General features: G+C 41.9%; 1 protein-coding gene across 1 annotated transcript; it reads right to left on the bottom strand.

The window, feature by feature from the left end:
- Positions 1-4646: 4646 nt before the first annotated feature.
- LOC135462852 (testis-expressed protein 9-like) lies at positions 4647-20899 on the bottom strand. Its single transcript, XM_064740138.1, has 12 exons — positions 20795-20899; positions 19347-19474; positions 15654-15717; positions 14733-14800; positions 13138-13195; positions 12084-12163; positions 11095-11297; positions 10398-10480; positions 8467-8640; positions 6955-7089; positions 5813-5947; positions 4647-5153 (listed from the first exon to the last, which is right to left on the bottom strand). The coding sequence occupies exons 1-12, from the start codon at positions 20810-20812 to the stop codon at positions 5079-5081; spliced, it is 1221 nt and encodes a 406-aa protein (XP_064596208.1). The 5' UTR covers positions 20813-20899; the 3' UTR covers positions 4647-5078.
- Positions 20900-25534: the final 4635 nt, after the last annotated feature.

Raw genomic sequence — 25534 nt, 5'->3', positions numbered from 1 at the left:
TGCCCATACATGGTACCACACTCGATTCATCCACAACGTTCACCATCCATGCATGTTACCAGACTCGATTCATCCACAACGTTTACCATCCATGCATGTTACCACGCTCGATTCATCCACAACGTTCACCATCCATGCATGGTACCACACTCGATTCATCCACAACGTTCACCATCCATGCATGGTACCACACTCGATTCCTCCACAACGTACATTATCTATGTCTGTAACCACACTCGATTCATCCACAACGTTCACTGCCCATACATGGTACCACACTCGATTCATCCACAACGTTCACCATCCATGCATGTTACCACACTCGATTCCTCCACAACGTTCACCATCCATGCATGGTACCACACTCGATTCCTCCACAACGTTCACCATCCATGCATGGTACCACACTCGATTCATCCACAACGTTTACCATCCATGCATGTTACCACACTCGATTCATCCACAACGTTTACCATCCATGCATGGTACCACGCTCGATTCCTCCACAACGTTCACCATCCATGCATGGTACCACGCTCGATTCCTCCACAACGTTCATCATCCATCCCTCTTACCACACTCGATTCATCCACAACGTTCACCATCCATGCATGTTACCACACTCGATTCATCTACAACGTTTACCATCCATGCATGTTACCACACTCGATTCATCCACAACGTTCACCATCCATGCATGTAAGCACACTCGATTCCTCCACAACGTACATTATCTATGTCTGTAACCACACTCGATTCATCCACAACGTTCACTGCCCATACATGGTACCACACTCGATTCATCCACAACGTTCACCATCCATGCATGTAAGCACACTCGATTCATCCACAACGTTCACCATCCATGCATGTTACCACACTCGATTCATCCACAACGTTCACCATCCATGCATGTTACCACACTCGATTCATCCACAACGTTCACCATCCATGCATGTTACCACACTCGATTCATCCACAACGTTCACCATCCATGCATGTTACCACACTCGATTCATCCACAACGTTCACCATCCATGCATGTTACCACACTCGATTCATCCACAACGTTCACCATCCATGCATGTTACCACACTCGATTCCTCCACAACGTTCACCATCCATGCATGGTACCACACTCGATTCATCCACAACGTACATTATCTATGTCTGTAACCACACTCGATTCATCCACAACGTTCACTGCCCATACATGGTACCACACTCGATTCATCCACAACGTTCACCATCCATGCATGGTACCACACTCGATTCCTCCACAACGTTCACCATCCATGCATGTAACCACACTCGATTCCTCCACAACGTTCACCATCCATGCATGGTACCACGCTCGATTCATCCACAACGTTCATCATCCATGCATGTTACCACACTCGATTCATCCACAACGTTCACCATCCATGCATGGTACCACACTCGATTCCTCCACAACGTACATTATCTATGTCTGTAACCACACTCGATTCATCCACAACGTTCACTGCCCATACATGGTACCACACTCGATTCATCCACAACGTTCACCATCCATGCATGGTACCACACTCGATTCATCCACAACGTTCACCATCCATGCATGGTACCACACTCGATTCATCCACAACGTTCACCATCCATGCATGTTACCACACTCGATTCCTCCACAACGTTCACCATCCATGCATGGTACCACACTCGATTCCTCCACAACGTTCACCATCCATGCCTGTTACCACACTCGATTCATCTACAACGTTTACCATCCATGCATGTTACCACACTCGATTCATCCACAACGTTCACCATCCATGCATGTAAGCACACTCGATTCCTCCACAACGTACATTATCTATGTCTGTAACCACACTCGATTCATCCACAACGTTCACCATCCATGCATGTTACCACACTCGATTCCTCCACAACGTTCACCATCCATGCATGGTACCACACTCGATTCCTCCACAACGTTCACCATCCATGCATGTTACCACACTCGATTCATCCACAATGTTCACCATCCATGCATGTTACCACACTCGATTCATCCACAACGTTTACCATCCATGCATGGTACCACACTCGATTCATCCACAACGTTCACCATCCATGCATGTAAGCACACTCGATTCCTCCACAACGTACATTATCTATGTCTGTAACCACACTCGATTCATCCACAACGTTCACTGCCCATACATGGTACCACACTCGATTCATCCACAACGTTCACCATCCATGCATGTTACCACACTCGATTCATCCACAACGTTCACCATCCATGCATGTAAGCACACTCGATTCATCCACAACGTTCACCATCCATGCATGTTACCACACTCGATTCATCCACAACGTTTACCATCCATGCATGTTACCACACTCAATTCATCCACAACGTTCACCATCCATGCATGTAAGCACACTCGATTCATCCACAACGTTCACCATCCATGCATGTTACCACACTCGATTCATCCACAACGTTTACCATCCATGCATGTTACCACCCTCGATTCATCCACAACGTTCACCATCCATGCATGGTACCACACTCGATTCCTCCACAACGTTCACCATCCATGCATGTAACCACACTCGATTCCTCCACAACGTTCACCATCCATGCATGGTACCACGCTCGATTCATCCACAACGTTCACCATCCATACATGTAACCACACTTGATTCATCCAGAACGTCCACTACACATACATGTAACCACACTTGATTCATCCAGAACGTCCACTACATATACATGTAACCACACTTGATTCATCCACAACGTTCACTATTCATACATGTAACCACATTCGACTCATCCACAAAGTTCACTGCCCATACATGTAACCACACTCGATCCATCCAAATATTTTTGGTTCTTCGTTCGAATCTGAGCATAATAGAATTAGTTTTCATCTTTTTGAAACATCCATATAACAAAGGTATATAAATGTGAGAAAAAACGCAAAAAAATATATTAATGACATAAAGAGGCTGTATATTTATATATTTACTTACATTTTATATATTTTGCTTTTATTTTAATTATATTTTTGCACAATTAATAACAATCCGTCAACGGTGTCAGAAGTGCGGTGATATTTACAGCATGAGCAACCATATATGATGTGTGATGTATACTGTATGAACATGAAGATGAACACGAACAGGTATTACGCTCCACAAGGTATTTCCGTTCAGGAGCACGTTGAAACACGATTCCAACACCCAGACATTTCCGTTTGGCATAATAGATACGTCCAGCAAAACGGTGTACGAAGTAGAGAAAACAGAACTTAATACCAGGGAAAGAGGTTATCAAACAAACGAAGCTAACAGAACAATACAGAAACCCAGCGAAGTGGTACTGTCCGAGTTGGCGACAAGCGTAACCAGTTGGTTTCAACGTATCACTCAATAAAATAGCACAATGCTCATTTAAATTCGATGTCACTCGCTAGACTACAGCTGCAAGGGCAAAGTGTATGTTTGAACAGAGTGCTACACACAGCGCAGTGCAATATTCCGCAGTCACAACCACTTTAGGGAAATCCAATATGGATTCCATTTTACGATATAATCTTATTCACATTTCCGAATTACCAATTCCCGATCAGGATTGGAAGTGATCGGTGACAACAATTTTGGTTTAATGATGTTTGGTTTGCATGACCCTTTTCCCCCTCAAATGCAGCAAAATATTTAAGCCATACATCATTAATTAACTCCCTTTGTTATTAGAGGATTAAACCTATTTGAAACCATAAAAGTGAGAGGAGGAGAAAAGACCACAGGATGACACAAGATCATAGGATGACAGAAGACCCGGGGATGACTTAAGACGCTAAGGCGACGAAAGAGGCTAGGGCGACAAAAGATGGTAGGATGACAGAAGACGCTAGGATGACAGAAGACTGTAGGATGAGAGAAGACGTTAGGATGACAGAAGACGCTAGGATGACAGAAGACTGTAGGATGACAGAAGACCATAGGATGACAGAAGACGCTAGGATAACAGAAGACTGTAGGATGAGAGAAGACTGTAGGATGAGAGAAGACGTTATTATGACAGAAGACGCTAGGATGACAGAAGACTGTAGGATGACAGAAGACGCTAGGATGACAGAAGACGCTAGGATGACAGAAGACCATAGGATGACAGAAGACGCTAGGATGACAGAAGACGCTAGGATGACAGAAGACCATAGGATGACAGAAGACGCTAGGATGACAGAAGACTGTAGGATGACAGAAGACGCTAGGATGACAGAAGACTGTAGGATGACAGAAGACGCTAGGATGACAGAAGAACATAGGATGACAGAAGACGCTAGGATGACAGAAGACTATAGGATGTACAGTATGTAGGACAGTGTGGTAAAAGGTCAAGAAAACAGGGTTCTTAAAACTTCAACACATATAACCCTTGATCTCTGTTCATAGAAACGACAGGGATTCTCAGGGAGCATTGACTTAAGTTTGGAATGTAGGATGAATGGAAAAGACAGACAAGCAGGCCAGATAACAACACTACATTCCGCTTCCTGAGGTTTGAAATCATTCGTATTCAATCTCATGTTAACATCTGGAGTTAACTTCAGGATACAAACAAGTAGGTGGATGGATATGGATACTGACATTCTAGAATTCTTGGCAAATCTGCAAACTTCTTTCAGAATACTCAAAGAAATACTGCAAATCCATTTTCAATCAAGCTTTTAGCGGTCAAGTTTTTCCAAAATCCAAGGACTTCACAAACCAATGACTGTGAAGCTTCTGTAATCAGTGAAAAACACATATTTCAGTTCAATTTCTCCAATCTAAGGTCAGTTTCTGAAGCTTCTGTAGTCAGCAAACCACATATATTTCAGTTCAGTTTCTCCATTCTAAAGTCTTGGTCAGCTCCTGAACCTTCTGTAGTCAGCAAACCACATATATTTCAGTTCAGTTTCTCCATTCTACATCAGCCCCTGAAACTTCTGTGCTCAATTAACCAGGCTCTTCATTATACTTTCTCTGTTGACACTAAACCATTCTTCTGGAGTCCAGAAGTAGAAAGCACAAATTTTCGTCTAATTTCCCCATTCCAAAGCCTTGACAAACTCTTCTTCTGAAAATGACAACATCTTTGCTGCTTCTATATGCATCTGAAAACAAATCAAACATATACATGAAAACATATGTACAAGAGAATTGGGTAAAAAAAACTTACAATGTACTTAGCTAGGAAACCACAAGAGTTTTAGCTGAGACTCTTTGTGAGAGGCCTCTGGTTCAATGGCATGGGTTCCGTGATAAACTTGAATTTGGAGCTACATTCAGCTGTACATGTAGAGTCCAGCTTGTGGCCTGGCTTCACCACATGCCGGAAGAGCAATGTTTTAATCTAATGGGCCAGCTCATGCTGACTTCCTCTCCTGTCCTTCATGAATATGTACATTAGGAAGGCCTGACAGGAACCTGCGGATGGTCTCCCCCGGGCTCTGCCCGGTTTTCTCCCAACATAATGCTTACCAAAATATTCTTGATTACAACGTAAAACGCGAATCAAGAAAACTAACTAGTACATGTACATCTACTTGGTTTGTGTAACATTGCTATCTGACTCCATTTTCACAAAACTTCATAGATACATGTACATCATTCATAACTTTCTTGAAAATAACATTGCCGTTTACAATTTTAACTCAAAATAACATTGCCTTTTACCTCTTTAACCGAAAATAACAGCCTTTGAATTATAGGAAATATCCTGGAGGTTAAACCCTAAGGTTTAGATCCCCACCTCACTGTACTGTACACAAACCTTCTGCCTTTTCAGAATATCAATGAGTTTAAGTTGTTTTTTAAACCCAGCCATGAGCTCGTTTTTCTGTTTTTCCAGGCGCTTATTCTCAGCTATCAGCTGCTCTACCCTTTTCTTCTCTTGTACTGTAGTGTCCTGAGAAAAGGAAAATACAATACTGCTCACTATACTTTCTCATTTGTGCAGTGATTGGTCATAAAATCATGTACATTCCATCACAATGCTTTCAGAAGATGAGACAGCTAAGCTGACTATTGGCTGAACACAATGCATGACCTTGACTCATGACAGAGGTCATTTCTTGCATTTCACCAAGGACATTTATAGTCACCGAGTCATACTCAACTCAACCATGAGCCTTCAACTGCTGTTTCTACTTGGCACAGGTACATACAGACATGACAGATTTACCTTGGCTGATGACTTGGCCTTTGTACAGCCCCTCTTTGTACCTGTTCTCCTCCTCCACAGCGCTGTCTAACCGCAGCTCTGTCGGTCCTTGTGCTGTCAGTTGCTGTTTCTACCTGGCACAGGTACACACAGACATGACAGACTTACCTTGGCTGATGACTTGGCCTTGTACAGCTCCTCCTTGTACCTGTTCACCTACTCCACAGCCCTGTTTAACCTAACCTCAGTCGCTCCTTGTGCTGTCAGTTACTGTTTCTACCTGCCACAGGTACATACAGACATAACAGACTTACCTTGGCTGATGACTTGGCCTTGTACAGCTGCTCCTTGTACCTGTTCACCTCCTCCACAGCCCTGTTTAACCTAACCTCTGTCGCTCCTTGTGCTGTCAGTTACTGTTCCTACCTGGCACAGGTACATACAGACATGACAGACTTACCTTGGCTGATGACTTGGCCTTGTACAGCTCCTCCTTGTACCTGTTCACCTCCTCCACAGCCCTGTTTAACCTCACCTCTGTTGCTCCTTGTGCTGTCAGTTACTGTTTCTACCTGGCACAGGTACATACAGACATGCCAGACTTACCTTGGCCGATGACTTGGCCTTGTACAGCTCCTCCTTGTACCTGTTCACCTCCTCCACAGCCCTGTTTAACCTCACCTCTGTTGCTCCTTGTGCTGTCAGTTACTGTTTCTACCTGGCACAGGTACATACAGACATGCCAGACTTACCTTGGCTGATGACTTGGCCTTGTACAGCTCCTCCTTGTACCTGTCCACCTCCTCCAGAGCCCTGTTTAACCTAACCTCTGTCGCTCCTTGTGCTGTCAGTTGCTGTTTCTGGGACCTCTTCAGACTGTCCAGTTCCTGTAGAGAATAAAAGCTAATGAGCATGGACCAAGTCTCTTGTTTACAACTGGAAAAATATAAGCATTTTCCCCCTAAACACAGTACCTGTAAATAAACTATGACTCATTTTGATCTCTGGAATTTTACATTGTAGATCAAGATAAAGCTTAGGAGTATTAGCAGTGTACAACCATATTAACTGAAATTAAAATACAAATGTGTCTACTTTTCTCTTTTCTTTTAGCTTTTACATTGTTGGATGGCTGACAAAACAATTGCTCTGGTCAGTGTGATACACAGGCTATATGAGACAGAAGACATCCAGGCACTTCACCCTAGTCAGTGTGATACACAGGCTATATGAGACAGAAGACATCCAGGCACTTCACCCTAGTCAGTGTGATACACAGGCTATCTGTGGACATCCAGGCACTTCACCCTAGTCAGTGTGATACACAGGCTATATGAGACAGAAGACATCCAGGCACTTCACCCTAGTCAGTGTGATACACAGGCTCTATGAGACAGAAGACATCCAGGCACTTCACCATTGTCAGTGTGATACACAGGCTATCTGTGGATGTCCAGGCACTTATCGCCGTCTACACCATACCTGGTGCAGGACTCTGATAGCTGGTTACTTACCATTCTAACCCTGAGCAATATCTCAGTCTTGACCTTTCACAGGTATCACAAAGTAGTTTTCTCTCTACCACTGCCCACTCTCTTCTCACTGCAACCGTTATAACTTCTGTCAGCCAATTCTGCAAGCTTTTTGGCCTATTGTTCTTACACCCCTGACCTCTCACCTTTTTGACTGCAGTCAGCTGGTTGTGTAGACTGTCACACTTCCCCTTGGCCTCCTCAGCCATGTGTTTGTACTTGTCTATCTGTGTCTAATTTGTGGCATTTCTCCTCTGTAAGCTGTCCCACTGCCCCTCTCACTTCCCTGACCTCTCACCTTTTTGACTGCAGTCAGCTGGTTGTGTAGACTGTCAGACATTCCCCTTGGCCTCCTCAGCCATGTGTTTGTACTTGTCTATCCACTTCCCTGACCCCTGACCTCTCACCTTTTTGACTGCAGTCAGCTGGTTGTGTAGACTGTCAGACTTTCCCCTTGGCCTCCTCAGCCATGTGTTTGTACTTGTCTATCTGTGTCTACTTTGTGGCATTTCTCCTCTGTAAGCTGTCTTATTGCCCCTCTCACCTCCCTGACCTTTGACCTCTCACCTTTATGACTGCAGTCAGCTGGTTGTGTAGACTGTCACACTTCCCCTTGGCCTCCTCAGCCAAGTGTTTGTACTTGTCTATCTGTGTTTGCTGTGTGCCATTTCTCCTCTGTGAGGTGTGTCACTGCCCCTCACCCCCCCCCCCCACCCGCCCCCGCCCTCTCACCTTTTTGACTGCAGTCAGCTGGTTATGTAGACTGTCAGACTTCCCCTTGGCCTCCTCAGACATGTGTTTGTACTTGTCTATCTGTGTTTGCTGTGTTGCATTCGTCCTCTGTAACCGATTCCTCTCCTCCTCTACTTCCTTCACTTTGCTTGATAGAGCATTGTTTTTCTCATCCTACAAATGGATGTACGTTAAATTAGTGGCCAATAAAACGATGAGACAGCTTTGATGCTGGCATAAAAGCATATATGTACATGTACTAGGAGCACAGGACAGTTTCTGTGTAGCATGATACTGGGGACTCAAGCAACAATGGTCACTCAACAGTTCTATGTAACATGCCATTGGGGACTCAAGCTACAATGGCCGCTCAGCAGTTCTATGTAACATGCCATTGGGGACTCGAGCAACAATGGCCACTCAGCAGTTCTATGTAACATGCCATTGGGGACTCGAGCAACAATGGCTGCTCAACAGTTCTATGTAACATGCCATTGGGGACTCAAGTTACAATGGTCACTCAAAAGTTCTATGTAACATGCCATTGGGGACTCGAGCGACAATGGCTGCTCAACAGTTCTATGTAACATGCCATTGGGGACTCAAGCTACAATGGTCACTCAACAGTTCTATGTAACATGCCATTGGGGACTCGAGCTACAATGGCCGCTCAACAGTTCTATGCAACATGCCATTGGGGACTCAAGCAACAATGGTCAGTCAACAGTTCTATGTAACATGCCATTGGTGACTCGAGCAACAATGGCCACTCAACAGTTCTGTGTAACATGCCATTGGTGACTCAAGCAACAATGGTCACTCAACAGTTCTATGTAACATGCCATTGGTGACTCAAGCTACAATGGTCACTCAACAGTTCTGTGTAACATGCCATTGGTGACTCAAGCAACAATGGACACTCAACAGTTCTGTGTAACATGCCATTGGTGACTCAAGCAACAATGGACACTCAACAGTTCTGTGTAACATGCCATTGGTGACTCAAGCTACAATGGTCACTCAAGAGTTCTATGTAACATGCCATTGGTGACTCAAGCAACAATGGACACTCAACAGTTCTGTGTAACATGCCATTGGTGACTCAAGCAACAATGGACACTCAACAGTTCTGTGTAACATGCCATTGGTGACTCAAGCAACAATGGTCACTCAACAGTTCTATGTAACATGCCATTGGTGACTCAAGCTACAATGGTCACTCAACAGTTCTATGTAACATGCCATTGGGAACTCGAGCAACAATGGCCGATCAGCAGTTCTATGTAACATGCCACTGGGGCCTCGAGCAACAATGGCCACTCAACAGTTGTATGTCACATGCTACTCTGGACTCAAGCAACAATGGCTGCTCAACAGTTCTATGTAACATGCCACTGGGGACTCGAGCAACAATGGCTGATCAACAGTTCTATGTTGTATAGGAGGCTCTATCAATAACTCATTCGTGAACAAGTAATCAGCCCTAAATAAAGGCCAGCACTGGCCCTATTCCTCCTAAGCTGGGCTCAGCTGGTGTGGTACCAAGGTTTAATATAGGTATTAGTGCCTTTAGATTTGGCTGGACTAGGAGTTGAACTTCATCCTTAAGTTAAAAGCCCCAGTCACAGCTGCAATACTCTGTTGTCACCACACAACATCATTGGTCATGGTTTGCAGCCTCAATGGTCATGGTTTAGTTGTCTGGGGCCAGTTTCCTGAAGTGCACTTAGCTAAGTAAGCCCTGAACTACCTTGATAAAAAAGTTGCAGAGATATGGAGTGCACTAAAGGTCACTTAACAGTAAGTACGTTTCATGAAACTGGGGCTAGGATATGGCTGAAATATTATATCAGTAATTACCCATTCCAGGATGAGTGGTTTATACCATTGTCAACACCTCACATGGCTTTGGCCTCCAACACATGACTTACCTTGATGCTACATTCCTGGGCTAACCTATCCAGCTCTTCCTGCATCACTCTCAGCTTGGCTTTGAGAAATCTGATAGTGGCCTCTGGGAACAAGGTAAAAAGCACAGACAATTTCAACAACAGACATGCTTTCTCCTGTGTAACTCTAGGGAATGAGGTAAATCATCTTCTCATGTATGTTAAATGTTTACAGACTTGACACTGATTGGCACACAGTCGCAGATTTGGTATTGATTGGCTCACAGTTGCAGACTTGACATGGACTGTCTTACAGTCACAGACTTGACACTGATTGTCTCACAGTCGCAGATTTGACACTGATTGGCTCACAGTCTCAGACTTGACGCTGATTCGCTCAAAGTCGCAGACTTGACACAGATTGGTTCACACAGTCGCAGACTTGACACTGATTGGCTCACAGTCTCAGACTTGACGCTGATTGGCTCACAGTCGCAGACTTGACACAGATTGGTTCACAGTCGCAGATCTGACACTGCTTGGCTCAAACTGGATTGCATGAAATCTTTGTGTTAAATGTCCATACAGCCTTACGACATCTGACACCTGACCTTCATAGAATGAGCACGCCCAGTCATTCATGCTAAATCATTTTTGTTTTTGAAAAATATTTGAAATCAAAAATGACGCAAAACCCCAAATAAAGAGATGCATTATATTTTGGGCTAATCACAATTACCTGAGCCCATGTCTGCTGCTACCTCTGGTAAAACATCATCATCATCATCATTGGGGAGCAGTCCTTGTTCTGCCTGACCTTCTATGTGTGATATAGTATGTTTGAGGGAGAAGTCCTTAAACTCTGTCATAAACATATCATCAGGGACGGCCACGTCTTCTGCTCCTCCTCCAGATGGTTTAGCCCCACTTCTGGGTCGTGACCTGGGGAAGGCAATTCAAGTATACATGATATCACTAACCCTAACAACAAGGCAGTTTTGAGATGTGACGTCGATAAAAACACAATGGCGCCTTACAGAATGCCAGGGTAAATCAGTGCAGATTAAAGCTTGTGCGTATACATATTGAAACTTATTGAGAGATTGGAACTGAGAATTCCTGTACTGAGTTATGTCCCTTTGTAGCCCATGTATACCCAGGGTGTGTTTATATCTCTACATGTATCTCCTCGTGTGGTATGGTGAGCCCACAGAGGCCGCCACAGGATGCCGGCTGTGAAGTACACGACATTGCATCATGCCCAAAAAACACCAGACATGACAACTCACCCACTAACATAATACTGACAAGAGTCCAACCAGCCCTGTTTCCCTGTTTCAACCTCTCACCGCTTAGCACCAAATGAGGCCAAACAGTTACCACTTTTAAAGTCTATGGCATGACCAACAAGTAAGGAGGGTTTGATAACAGCTCTCCTGAATTTAAAGCAGACACTATAACCACTGGGGCATGCAAGCCATCCACATCCACATGTTACTGCAGCGGACACTTTAATCATACTAGGGGTAAAAAAAAAAATTGGACAAATTTAATACTGGCTGGTATTCATGATGACCATTTCATTATTGAAGCTTTTCTCATTTATCTTCTTTACTTATGTCAGACTCTCCAGCTGTGTATTGGTACAATGCGTTCTCAACACATGATATAAAAGTGAGACTCCTACACACGACCCACACTGTAAAACAATCCTGTTTTCATACAAACCTTGTTCCCGTTTTGGTCCTCGGAGTTTTTGATTGTGGCCGACTTTGATTTGACAGGTTAGAGGTGGGTCTACTTGGAGGCTGAAAATAGAATCCGACATGACAAAATCTTAACAAAACTGTGACAATAATGACACTAGTACCTCACCTCTTCCATCTCCTTAGCATAACATTCATTTGTGGTACTGTAAGATAAAATTATACTTTTTGCGAAGCGCTAAAATTGGCTAAATCCATAGAATGTAGTTTCTTCTCTTCCATCAAATTAAAAATGTGCATATTATTACCTTGCAAAGAAAGTTTTAGATTATCATTCAGTGCACATGTACTTAGAGTACGGTGGTTTTCACAGGTAATCCCAGGTAGTCACAGGTAATCACCTCTTCTGTCACATGACGTACTTAGAGTACTGTGGTAGTCACAGGTAATCACCTCTTCAGTTACATGGCACATGTACTTAGAGTACTGTGGTAGTCACAGGTAATCACAGGTAGTCACAGGTAATCACCTCTTCTGTCACATGACGTACTTAGAGTACTGTGGTAGTCACAGGTAATCACCTCTTCAGTTACATGGCACATGTACTGTGGTAATCACAGGTAGTCACAGGTAATCACCTCTTCTGTCACATGACACATGTACTTAGAGTACTGTGGTAGTCACAGGTAATCACCTCTTCAGTCACCAGACACACGTACTCTCAAGACTGACCACTTTACATTTTAGGAACTCAAAAGTCTACCTGTGTACCTGAGGTATTAATTTACATAATGCTGTAGTTCTACGCCTCAGAAACATCTTACGTATATCACATGTACAGTTCCTTAGAGTAATGGTCTCAAAATATCTCATCAAAAGTATGCCTTTATATTGCACACATTTTGGCCATAACATATTTCTGATATCGGCTCTGTAATCCACATGACAATAAATCTTCAAAAATTAGTAGTCAATAATAAACTCACAGCCCGCAAATCCCCCCCACCCACCCCACCACCAAAATCAGATAACAAAATTCTCAAGTTTTGTTTTCATTTGAATAATCCTGTTCTTACCTTGGGGGAAATGCCAACTCCACCATTGTTGTCTGAGTATTCATCATCCTCAAAGTCCCTGAAAAAAAATAAAAAAGAAGAAAACAGAAATTTACATATCCTGGGACAAGGCCTACTTTCACAAAACTTCTTAACTGTTTTTTTTTTCCTTAAGCAAAATTGTTCAGCTTGGCTGAACAATTCAAGTTCCATGAACAATTTTTGGCTAATTTGTGACTCTCCATACTAGACTTGAGTGAGTGAGTGCATGGGGATTAACGTCGTACTTAACAATTTTTCAGTCATATGACAACGAAAGAAGCCTTATAGTGCATGCAATGTGCCTCCTTGTTGCAGGACGGATTTCCACCGCTCTTTTATCTAGTGCTGCTTCACTGAGACGACTTACCGAAGGCAAATACGACGCCCAGCCTGAGCCATTATACTGATATGGGTCAACCAGTCATTGCACTATCCCCTTTATTCTGAACGCTAAGCAAGGAAGTTACAACTTCCTCTTTTAAGGTCTTAGGTGCAACTCGAGCCAGGATTAACCCTGGATCTACAGCTCCCAAAGTGGATGCTCTACCAACTGTGCTATTGTGGCCGGTCATACTAGACTTGATCTACCATCTTGAACAATTTACCAAACTACTGTTTTGTGAAACAAGTCAGGCCCAGCTGTTCATAAGTGCGTTAAGTACCCTAAATAATCTCAAATTACAGCACATTACAGTACTCAAATTTTTTTTTCTTCCTTCCTTTTAAAATTGATTTTAAGCATCTAGGTTAGGTGTTTAAAGCCTGAATATTTTTGTATGATTTTTTTTTTTAAATTTCAACCTCTTACTAGCTTTTTTTAATTCTCGTCCATTGCAGTTTTCACCAAACAGCATTCAGCTTTACTGCAATACAACTTTAGCCCTATATCATTATTTATCCCGTATCAGACAAGATACTCCGCTTTTCATTGGACAACAACAAGTCACATGGGGTAAAGATATGTTCTAAAATCCTGTGGACGAAGTCAAATGTGTCGTGTGTGTAGGTTATCTCCCTTTGTTGGGTTCCCATCGCTGATACGATTCACCTATACATCGGTCTTCTGCACTGAATTGATGGGTCTTTGCAGGATAAATTTGTTACATGGTTACTCAGTGATAGGATATGCAAATATATGGTGCCAGTGATCCTCATGTCAGTGATCCTCATGTCAGGATCCTCATGTCAGTGATCCTCATGCCAGTGATCCTCATGTCAGTGATCCTCATGTCTCGCCCAATATGAGGATTATGGAAACCACAGAGTAGCGTATCCTATCACTGAGTAACCATGTAACTAATGGTACGCGTTTCCACTTGTTTGTGAGGTAAAACTGCTGAGTGTGGCTGGTGTGCACATTACAGGTGACCACACTTGGTTAACTTTTGTTCCAATAATTCTTGAGTTACTCATTCTTTAAATCAGCATCCAATTCATATCAGTGATTTTGTGTCACATACCAAACAAAAGTCAGCATGATGTTAATGGTAAAAGTGACAAATCAAAGGTGTAAAATTACAGCTTGTTTAAAAAGACAAACCCCAAATCTGACATGCTAAATTCTAGTAGCTTACTTGAGAAAGTCTTCAGAGTTGATGTTGTCCAGGAGCCTGGATCTGGCCATGAAGCTCTCTTCTCTTGTCTGAAAGAGGATCAAGTTACTTCCTCATCATTTACTCATTTATTGATTTGATTGGTGTTTTATGCCGTACTCAAGAATATTCCACTTAGACAATGGTTGCCAGTATCATGGTGGGAGGAAAATGGGCAGAGCCCGGAGGAAACCCACGACCATCAGCAGGCTGCTGACAGAGCTTGCCATGTATGCCCAGACAGGAAGCCCCTAAGCCAGGGAGGGCCCCCTTCTCTCCTTATACAATTAGTGTCAATGATCTCAAGTCCTTTCCAAATCCCTAGGTCCCTATGTAAATAAAAGACATAAAATGCTATATTTGGCATCAAAACTTACATTTTTCCAATAAGATAATACAGTTCCTTCAAAACAAACCTCTGAACATCTTTCCTAAAAAAACTCTCAGAATCCAGCAGGCCAGTGAACAAATTACGTGTAAGCATGGACAAACATGTAAGCCATGTGTACTGACTTCATGTTTATGTGGGAAATTCTAACTGTTGTAAAATGGTTAGTACTGTACATGGTGGTATTTTTGAATCATTTCCATTAAACACATTTTCTAGTAAATGAGGCCCATCTTCACATTATTGTATTTTATTAAACTTTAAGCAATATTTAAATTACTTACGAAAAAATGAATTTACAAACTTCGGTGAAATCAGGCAGAGACAGGGAAAGACTAACTGTTTTGTGAAGTCGGATATAAAGACTTATTCCTAATACTACAGACCAAGGGAGATAACTGCATGGTTTGCTATAGCTTCAACTTCAAGAACCACTTCAGCCGTGTATTTGAATAGGACTTTTTTAACTGTTATGATGAATGTTACAGACAAAGGGAGATAACTGCATTCCTCACCATAACCTCTTCAGCTTCACGAACTAGATCAGCCGTCTTTGCTTCTAATTCTTGGTTCAGACGTCTGGGGAACATAAATCAATACAGGAGTAACACAACTGTACAATTCTCAAAAAAATTTGTAAACACACACTGTAAATAACCTAAATGTTAACCCCCAAAAAGTGTATTTTTAACAGAAGAAATAATTTTTTTCAAAGTCATAAAGTTACTGTTGGCTCTGAGCTTGCATTTTTCCAGCAGGATATCATCCTTCATTCCAAACAAACCCTTAAACATCTTCTTCAGATCGATACAAGTATTAAATCAGAAAAAAAGGAAATGTGAAAAGAAAAAAAAACGTATACATTTATATAAATGGTTTTGACTCTATAGAAGTGTATCCTGGAAATTTCCACTGCGTATGTCCATTCGCACGGTTTCATCTCAAATTGTCCAAATGATCAGATTAAAACATAAACCATTAAAACTCAACGTCAGTTAAGAATATGAACATTATTATCAAATGAAATGCTAAGCAAGTCATGAATGACAAGAATGAAAGAATTAGGGAGGTGTAAATCCTTAACACTGAAAATGTATAAATCATTCAACATTGTTTGTTTGTTAAATGGTGTTAAGTGTTTTGTTAAGTGGATTGAAGTTGGTCTAGTTTTACGTCAGGAGGTTTAGCAGACATGTAGTTAAGCCCTGGATTGAAGTTGGTCTAGTTTTACATCAGGAGATGTAGCAGACATGTAGTTAAGCCGTGGATTGAAGTTGCTCTAGTTTTATGTCAGGAGGTGTAGCAGACATGTAGTTAAGCCGTGGATTAAAGATGCTCTAGTTTTATGTCAGGAGGTGTAGCAGACATGTAGTTAAGCCCTGGATTGAAGTTGCTCTAGTTTTACGTCAGGAGGTGTAGCAGACATGTAGTTAAGCCCTAGATTGAAGTTGGTCTAGTTTTACATCAGGAGGTGAAGCAGACATGTAGTTAAGCCGTGGATTGAAGTTGCTCTAGTTTTACGTCAGGAGGTGAAGCAGACATGTAGTTAAGCCGTGGATTGAAGTTGCTCTAGTTTTACATCAGGAGGTGAAGCAGACATGTAGTTAAGCCCTAGATTGAAGTTGGTCTAGTTTTACATCAGGAGGTGAAGCAGACATGTAGTTAAGCCGTGGATTGAAGTTGCTCTAGTTTTACGTCAGGAGGTGAAGCAGACATGTAGTTAAGCCGTGGATTGAAGTTGCTCTAGTTTTACATCAGGAGGTGTAGCAGACATGTAGTTAAGCCGTGGATTGAAGTTGGTCTAGTTTTACATCAGGAGGTGAAGCAGACATGTAGTTAAGCCGTGGATTGAAGTTGCTCTAGTTTTACGTCAGGAGGTGAAGCAGACATGTAGTTAAGCCGTGGATTGAAGTTGCTCTAGTTTTATGTCAGGAGGTGTAGCAGACATGTAGTTAAGCCGTGGATTGAAGATGCTCTAGTTTTATGTCAGGAGGTGTATCAGACATGTAGTTAAGCCCTAGATTGAAGTTGCTCTAGTTTTACGTCAGGAGGTGTAGCAGACATGTAGTTAAGCCCTGGATTGAAGTTGGTCTAGTTTTACATCAGGAGGTGAAGCAGACATGTAGTTAAGCCGTGGATTGAAGTTGCTCTAGTTTTACGTCAGGAGGTGAAGCAGACATGTAGTTAAGCCGTGGATTGAAGTTGCTCTAGTTTTATGTCAGGAGGTGTAGCAGACATGTAGTTAAGCCGTGGATTGAAGATGCTCTAGTTTTATGTCAGGAGGTGTAGCAGACATGTAGTTAAGCCCTGGATTGAAGTTGCTCTAGTTTTACGTCAGGAGGTGTAGCAGACATGTAGTTAAGCCCTGGATTGAAGTTGGTCTAGTTTTACGTCTGGAGGTGTAGCAGACATGTAGTTAAGCCCTGGATTGAAGTTGGTCTAGTTTTACGTCAGGAGGTGTAGCAGACATGTAGTTAAGCCCTAGATTGAAGTTGGTCTAGTTTTACGTCTGGATTGAAATTGGTCTAGTTTTACGTCGGGAGGTGTAGCAGACATGTAGCTAAACCCTAGATTGAAGTTGGTCTGGTTTTATGTCAGGAGGTGTAGCAGACATGTAGTTAAGCCCTGGATTGAAGTTGGTCTAGTTTTACGTCTGGATTGAAATTGGTCTAGTTTTACGTCGGGAGGTGTAGCAGACATGTAGCTAAACCCTAGATTGAAGCTGCTCTAGTTTTATGTCAGGAGGTGTAGCAGACATGTAGTTAAGCCCTGGATTAAAGCTGCTTTAGTTTTACGTCAGGAGGTGTAGCAGACATGTAGTTAAGCCGTGGATTGAAGTTGCTCTAGTTTTACGTGAAGAGGTGTAGCAGACATGTAGTTAAGCCCTGGATTGAAGTTGGTCTAGTTTTACGTCAGGAGGTGTAGCAGACATGTAGTTAAGCCCTGGATTGAAGCTGCTCTAGTTTTATGTCAGGAGGTGTAGCAGACATGTAGTTAAGCCCTGGATTGAAGTTGGTCTAGTTTTACGTCAGGAGGTGTATCAGACATGTAGTTAAGCCCAGGATTGAAGTTGGTCTAGTTTTACGTCAGGGGGTGTAGCAGACATGTAGTTAAGCCCTGGATTGAAGTTGGTCTAGTTTTACGTCAGGGGGTGTAGCAGACATGTAGTTAAGCCCTGGATTGAAGTTGGTCTAGTTTTACGTGAAGAGGTGTAGCAGACATGTAGTTAAGCCCTGGATTGAAGTTGGTCTAGTTTTACGTCAGGAGGTGTAGCAGACATGTAGTTAAGCCCTGGATTGAAGCTGCTCTAGTTTTATGTCAGGAGGTGTAGCAGACATGTAGTTAAGCCCTGGATTGAAGTTGGTCTAGTTTTACGTCAGGAGGTGTATCAGACATGTAGTTAAGCCCAGGATTGAAGTTGGTCTAGTTTTACGTCAGGAGGTGTATCAGACATGTAGTTAAGCCCAGAATTGAAGTTGGTCTAGTTTTACGTCAGGAGGTGTAGCAGACATGCATTTAAGCCGTGGATTGAAGTTGGTCTAGTTTTACGTCAGGAGGTGTAGCAGACATGTAGTTAAGCCCTGGATTGAAGTTGGTCTAGTTTTACGTCAGGAGGTGTAGCAGACATGCAGTTAAGCCCTGGATTGAAGCTGCTCTAGTTTTATGTCAGAAGGTGGAGCAGACATGTGGTTAAGCCCTGGATTGAAGTTGATCTAGTTTTATGTCAGGCGGTGTAGCAGACATGCAGTTAAACCCTAGATTGAAGCTGCTCTAGTTTTATGTCAGGGGTGTATCAGACATGTACATTATTGATTAACTTATTTGATCGGGGTGCGTTCCATTCATCGATCTGACCGCCATTGGTGGCAGATTCAGTGGCCACCGGAGAACACAAATTGTTCTGGAAGTGGCATGAGTTAAGATGCTACAACAGATGTGACCGACTCCACTGATGTCAGACTTGGGGCGCCACTGGTCTCCTCCAGTGGTCAGTGGAATCACATGTCTGTGGCCACTACCTCCTCCAGTAGCCACAGGGAAGTGAACGGAATGTACCCAAGAATTTTCCACTCACAGGGCCTCCAATGGCAGTTAGTGTTATCGGTGTCCAAACCTCATTATGTTATGTCGAACAATATTGTGAATGAAAATACCTTGTTACCAAATATATAAATCAACAATTAAATAAGAGAACAGACAAAGCTCACTTGTACTCTTCCTCTCTGCTGAGAAGGTCCCTTGTTGATCCACCATCTTTACTCTGTGGTCGAGATATGTTGTTCCTCACATTTGTGGCAGATTTTTTAGTTCCTGACATTGCTCTCGAACCAGCAGTCTAATAAAACAATAAATAAATAAATCAACATGAGTAAAAATTTCAATGACCATCCAATACAAACCTTAAATAGGGCTTTCAATACGCGGTTACCCTGGAAATGTAGCCAGTTACCTGGCAGAGAATTAAGCGAAGTAAACTAGTCAGAGTTTTTGTGTCACAGTAATGGTCAAAATTTGACTAAAGTACACTACTGTCATGATTGTATCATGCTGCAGGTAGCTGGTAATCACCGCCTAATAAATTCACTCTTCATATTCTGATTAACAGATTCTATTTTAGTGGCTATTTACTGCTTCTTTTCAAACATCATCCAATCTGATATTTAATACTGAAAAATCAAGTACTTTCAAAGACCCATTCTAAGTTGTTGTTTTTTTTTTTTGTTTTTCAAACATTTCTGCATTCTTGAAAACCTTTTACAAAAACTCAAGCACTTTCAAGGATTTTCAAGGATTGAAACTCCAATGAAAAGATTGTGGGAACCCTCATCAATGCTGTCATAATATCTTTACTCGTGCAAGTATCTTGATACTTTAAAGTCTACAAATGAGTTGGAAGAAAGAAAAATAATCCAGAAATAAGTTGACAGAATATGTCCAGTCCCTTTAGCATCTGCGGTCATGTCATGAAAATCTAGCCCGGACCACTGGTCTGTAGATTGACTGTTGTTTGTTCACAATAGATGTAGGCAAAAGAATTATACACTAGCCACATATAACTTGTAAGAAATCTGTAAATAAAAACTACAGATACTGAATAATGGTATAATACAGTAATTTCTCAGAATGGCCAGTACAATGACAATTAAAACATACATGTATATATACTTCCGTTTAAAATTAGAAGTTATTAATTAATAATGAGTCAAGCTGTCTAATGACACTCCGCTTCCATCTAGGAATGTTGCATATGGCCATATTCCTTATGTCTGCAGAATGATATATCTGCCAATTAATTTGGCACAGGTCTACAGAGACATTTCAGTTGTTGTTGTTGTTGTAGCTGATGGATTTTGCCATTAAGCCCTGTCTATCTGTGCAGAGGTGGACTACTTATGCTGATTATGTATTGTTTCCCAGCAATAAATCCTTGTCGGTTCGGCATGTCAGATTTTAGGTCTTCACAAGCCTCAACATCAAAATATTAATCTGAAACGGATGCAAGTGTAGGTTTTTTCTTTCGCCTTCGTAAATAACGAACAGGCCGAGCGACTTCACTTTGCTTGAAGTAGAGGACAAAAAAATCACATGTAAAGGGCCTTTCAGACAGAGAATTACACAAGGTTTGGCTGATACTAGGTGCGTGCGTTGTTCGTACATTTGACCTTCCTTCCATGTAAGATTCTTGTCACTTCTTCTGACGATGACGTTAAGATATTTCACCGACGACAATGCCGCTAACTCCGAAAAGCGTGTGTTTGTTGTCAAGCTACCGTAAACCAGATGAATGTCGTAAACCAGGCACCTTTCGGTTTAAGCTGGTTTAGCTCCCCTTGGTCAGTATTTCTTAACCATAGAGCCCGGCTTATAGCCATGGAAACACTCAAAAAGTCTTCATTTCCTTTAAAAACAGTTGTAGAAAATTAATTAATCAATTTAAGTAAACCCTCTTTTATTTCTTGACGCTCAAGACAAAGTAATATTTCTAGCTTTTACTGAGAAACACTGTCAAATTACAGCAAGGCTTGAGAAAGCATACATGTGGATGTGTTTGGTGAGATAGTGTAGTTTGGCATTTAGTCAGTCGTTCACAATAAAGGGCTTAGACAGATTTAATGGATCCTGAGACAAAACAGATATTCTAGATCTGCATGCGTGAAATGTTTTAAACAAATATGGACAAGTTATGTTGTTTTTTTTTTCTTTTTTTTGCAAAGGACAAATCTCAGGAAAGATATAGTATTGATTATGGTACAATAGATCATTACGTTTTTTCTCTACGTAACAGAAAGTACCAAAATAACCCCTTTCCCTTAGTGTTATGGAACAGTGTCAGGGCTAAGAACGTTATGACCCTGTCCCCCTTCTGTTTAGTCACGTGCCAGATATGCATCCGCTGTGGTAAGTGCTGTGTTAGTGACTGTGACGCATCACACCGCTGACACTAGTGATATTGTTACATTCTGTACACAAATTAATGCTTTCCGCCAGATCATGTAGTTCATGAAACCTTCAATATACACACATAGTCACTTTAGGAAAAGATACTGAGGATACAGGCCATTATTAATGCTCTATGGTAAAAAAAAAATTTTTAGAAACGAAAAAATTAGAAGCAAGAAGAAAACAGCTTGTGAAGTCCTCAAAGAACCACCAGACGAGGTTAAAGGATACACTGAAAGGAACCCTAGAAAACAAAGATTATGGTTTTAAGGGAAATGAAGAAACTTGTGCCAAACAAATAGAAAAAATAATGTTCAGACATATGTTTTTTATTTCTTTTATATTCCCTGCCATGAAAGGAAATTTTCCGAACCGACATCAGAGATGAACTTACTGGAAATACGGGACCAGGATAGGGCCGATAGAGGCTCTCATAGAGTTACATTGACAGCTAGCTACTACCGTTGACTTCGCCATCCTCTGAAGGTTCCTTAAATGGCTGCTCGGGCCTTATGATCACTTGGGTTTCGTTCGTTGAAGAGCACTTGTACTGGAGCCAAATTCCCCCTTTAACCGATAGGTAAAATTTATTTATTCATAGAACCTAAACACTTTTTATGTTTGATTTCATTACACAGTGGTGTCAATTGAACATACTTTTTGTCTCTTGGTTTCAGAATTTTTTCAATGAAATATGGAGTCTTCTAGACTGGAGACCGTATACACATTACACCCTGATTGTCGTATGCTGATCCCACTGTTGGAAATCACGACATTGGCGAATATAAAATCATTTCTTTATAAATATGATGGTTGTTTTATATGAAATAACTCTATCCAATTCTACACAAAACATTCTCTAATACTTTTTTTTAATTCTATGACGATTGTGAAAGAAATTTATATGACCATTTCTTTGTAGAAAACTTTTCATAAACCTTTAAAATTCTATTAAAAAGAAGACATCAATTGAAAACTGGTTTTGAACAAAAACATCCTCAGACATACCCATAAACAGTACTGACCTGTCCTATAGCTCAGATTTCTGGGAAATAAAATCTACAAGACTATAAAAAAATCATGCTTGACTGAAAATGATGGGTGAGTAGAAAAATAATCAACCAAATAATTATAATTGTACTTGAAAATAAATGTTATAGTGACCACCTTCTGTTCTATTTGTGGAACAATACAGGCACAAATTTGTAAAGTGAACAACAGTACATGATATTCTAAAAAATAATAGCTGATGAAAAGGTTAATCTGGTTTCTGATTCAACATTACATTCTATAAACAACTGAAACACGTCACGACAAAATGATGCTGTGCTCATAAAACAGAGGACTGAAACACGTCACGACAAAATAATGCTGTGCTCATAAAACAGAGGAACGTTTAGATATCCTCCACTGATCCATTTTACTAAACTTGTTGGTGAATCACCTAAAACAGTAGTAAGTTTTATTTTCTTGAGAATGTTATATGGTTGAATGTAAACTACGTGAACCACATGTACAGTATAATGTTATAGGATTTATTTATTTGACGCCATACACAAGAATATTTCATTTATACGACGGCGGCCAGTCATACTTGAGTAACATTATACGCATTTACATATACTGTTACTCTAGAGTTTCCCTTCAGTACCGTCAGTTTGTGGATACCACTTCAGTACCGTCAGTTTGGGGACACCACTTAAGTACGGTCAGTTTTGGGACACCACTTCAGTGTCGTCAGTTTGGGGACACCACTTCAGTACCGTCAGTTTGGGGATGCCGCTTCAGTACCGTCAGTTTGGGGATGCCGCTTCAATACCGTCAGTTTGGGGATGCCACTTCAATACTGTCGGTTGAGGGTGATCACTTCAGTACTGTCAGCTAAGGGAGATCACTGCAGTACTGGTGTCCCTAAGCGGAGATCACTTCAGTACTGTCAGTTGAGGAACATCGCTTCAGTACTGTCAGTTGAGGAACATCGCTTCAGTACTGTCAGTTGAGGAACATCGCTTCAGTACTGTCAGTTGAGGAACATCGCTTCAGTACTGTCAGTTGAGGAACATCGCTTCAGTACTGTCAGTTGAGGAACATCGCTTCAGTACTGTCAGTTGAGGAACATCGCTTCAGTACTGTCAGTTGAGGAACATTGCTTCAGTACCGTCAGTTGAGGAACATCGCTTCAGTACTGTCAGTTGAGGAACATCGCTTTAGTACTGTCAGTTGAGGAACATTGCTTCAGTACCGTCGACTCCGGTCGTGGTGCACCAATAACTGTGTGGAACACTGTGGTGATAGTGCACCAATAACGGTATGGAATACTCCGGTGATAGTGCACCACGGACGGTATGGAATACTCCGGTGATAGTGCACCAACGACGGTATGGAATACTCCGGTGATAATACTCCAATGATAATGCACCAATAACGGTATGGAATACTGGTGTGATAGTGCACCAATTACAGTATGGATTACTGCCGTGATAGTGCACCAAGGACGGTATGGAACACTCTAGTGATAGTGTACCACGGACGGTATGGAATACTGTGGTGATAATGCACCAAGGACGGTAAGGAATACTCCGGTGATGGCGCACCAAGGATGGTATGGAATACTCCGGTGATAATACTCCAATGATAATGCACCAATAGCGGTATGGAATACTGGTGTGATAGTGCATCAATTACAGTATGGATTACTGCGGTGATAGTGCACCAATTACAGTATGGATTACTGCGGTGATGGTGCACCATTAACGGTATTGAATACTGCGGTGATGGTGCACCAATAATGATATGGAATACCGCGGTGATAGAGCACCTATAACGGTATGGAATACTCTGGTGATAGTGCACCACGGACGGTATGGAATACTCCGGTGATAGTGCACCACGGACGGTATGGAATACTCCAGTGATAGTGCACCACGGACGGTATGGAATACTCCGGTGATAGTGCACCAAGGACGGTATGGAATACTGCCGTGATAGTGCACCAAGGACGGTATGGAATACTGCCGTGATAGTGTACCACAGACGGTATGAAATACTCTAGTGATAGTGCACCATGGATGGTATGGAATACCGTGGTGATAGTGCACCAATAAGGGCATGGAATACTCCGGTGATAATGCACCAGTGACGGTAAGGAATACTCCGGTGATAGTGCACCAATGGTGGTATGGAATACTGTGGTGGTAATGCACAAGTGACAGTAAGGAATACTCCGGTGATAGTGCACCAATGATAGTATGGAATACTGTGGTGGTAATGCACAAGTGACAGTAAGGAATACTGCGGTGACAGTGCCCCAATAACAGTATGGAATACTCTCGTGATAGTGCACCAATGACGGTGCACCATCACTTTTTTAACAAAAAAGTTAACAAGCGTTGATTGCTTTAAGATTTATAGAGCACTGCTGGAAAACACCTCTGGGAATGAATTCAACTTCTGTCATTCACTTAGAAGCTAAATGTCTGGAAAATTGGTACACTTAGTTCAAGCATGGACGCCAAAACACAAGAATTTATTCATTTGACTGTTGTTTTACGCCGTACTCAAGAATATTTCTATTATACGACGGCGTCCAGCATTACGGTCAGAAGAAACCGGGTAGAGCCCGACTATCCGCAGGTTGATGACAGATCTTCCCTGAGAGAAAGTCAGCGTGAGCTGGACTTCAGCTCACAGCGACCCCACCTCCCCCTTCCCCACAAGCATAATAAAACTGCAAGCACGCATGTACAAACTTCATTTTGTTTATTGCAATTTCGATGAAATTTTACATGCATAGTTAACATTGTATTAACATTGTATATAGAAGGCAAAGTGAAGTGCTGAAGGAGAGATAAACAGCAGATCTGACTTCGTCCTTTGTTTCAAATTCCCCAGAATCATTCGTTGCAATGGATAATGTAAACTAGTGTCAGACGTTTTTCAGGTCTACCGTATTTTT

Source organism: Liolophura sinensis, chromosome 2 (assembly GCF_032854445.1).
Source record: "Liolophura sinensis isolate JHLJ2023 chromosome 2, CUHK_Ljap_v2, whole genome shotgun sequence".
Taxonomy (NCBI): Eukaryota; Metazoa; Mollusca; class Polyplacophora; order Chitonida; family Chitonidae; genus Liolophura; species Liolophura sinensis.
This window is presented reverse-complemented; position numbering and strand designations above follow the sequence as displayed.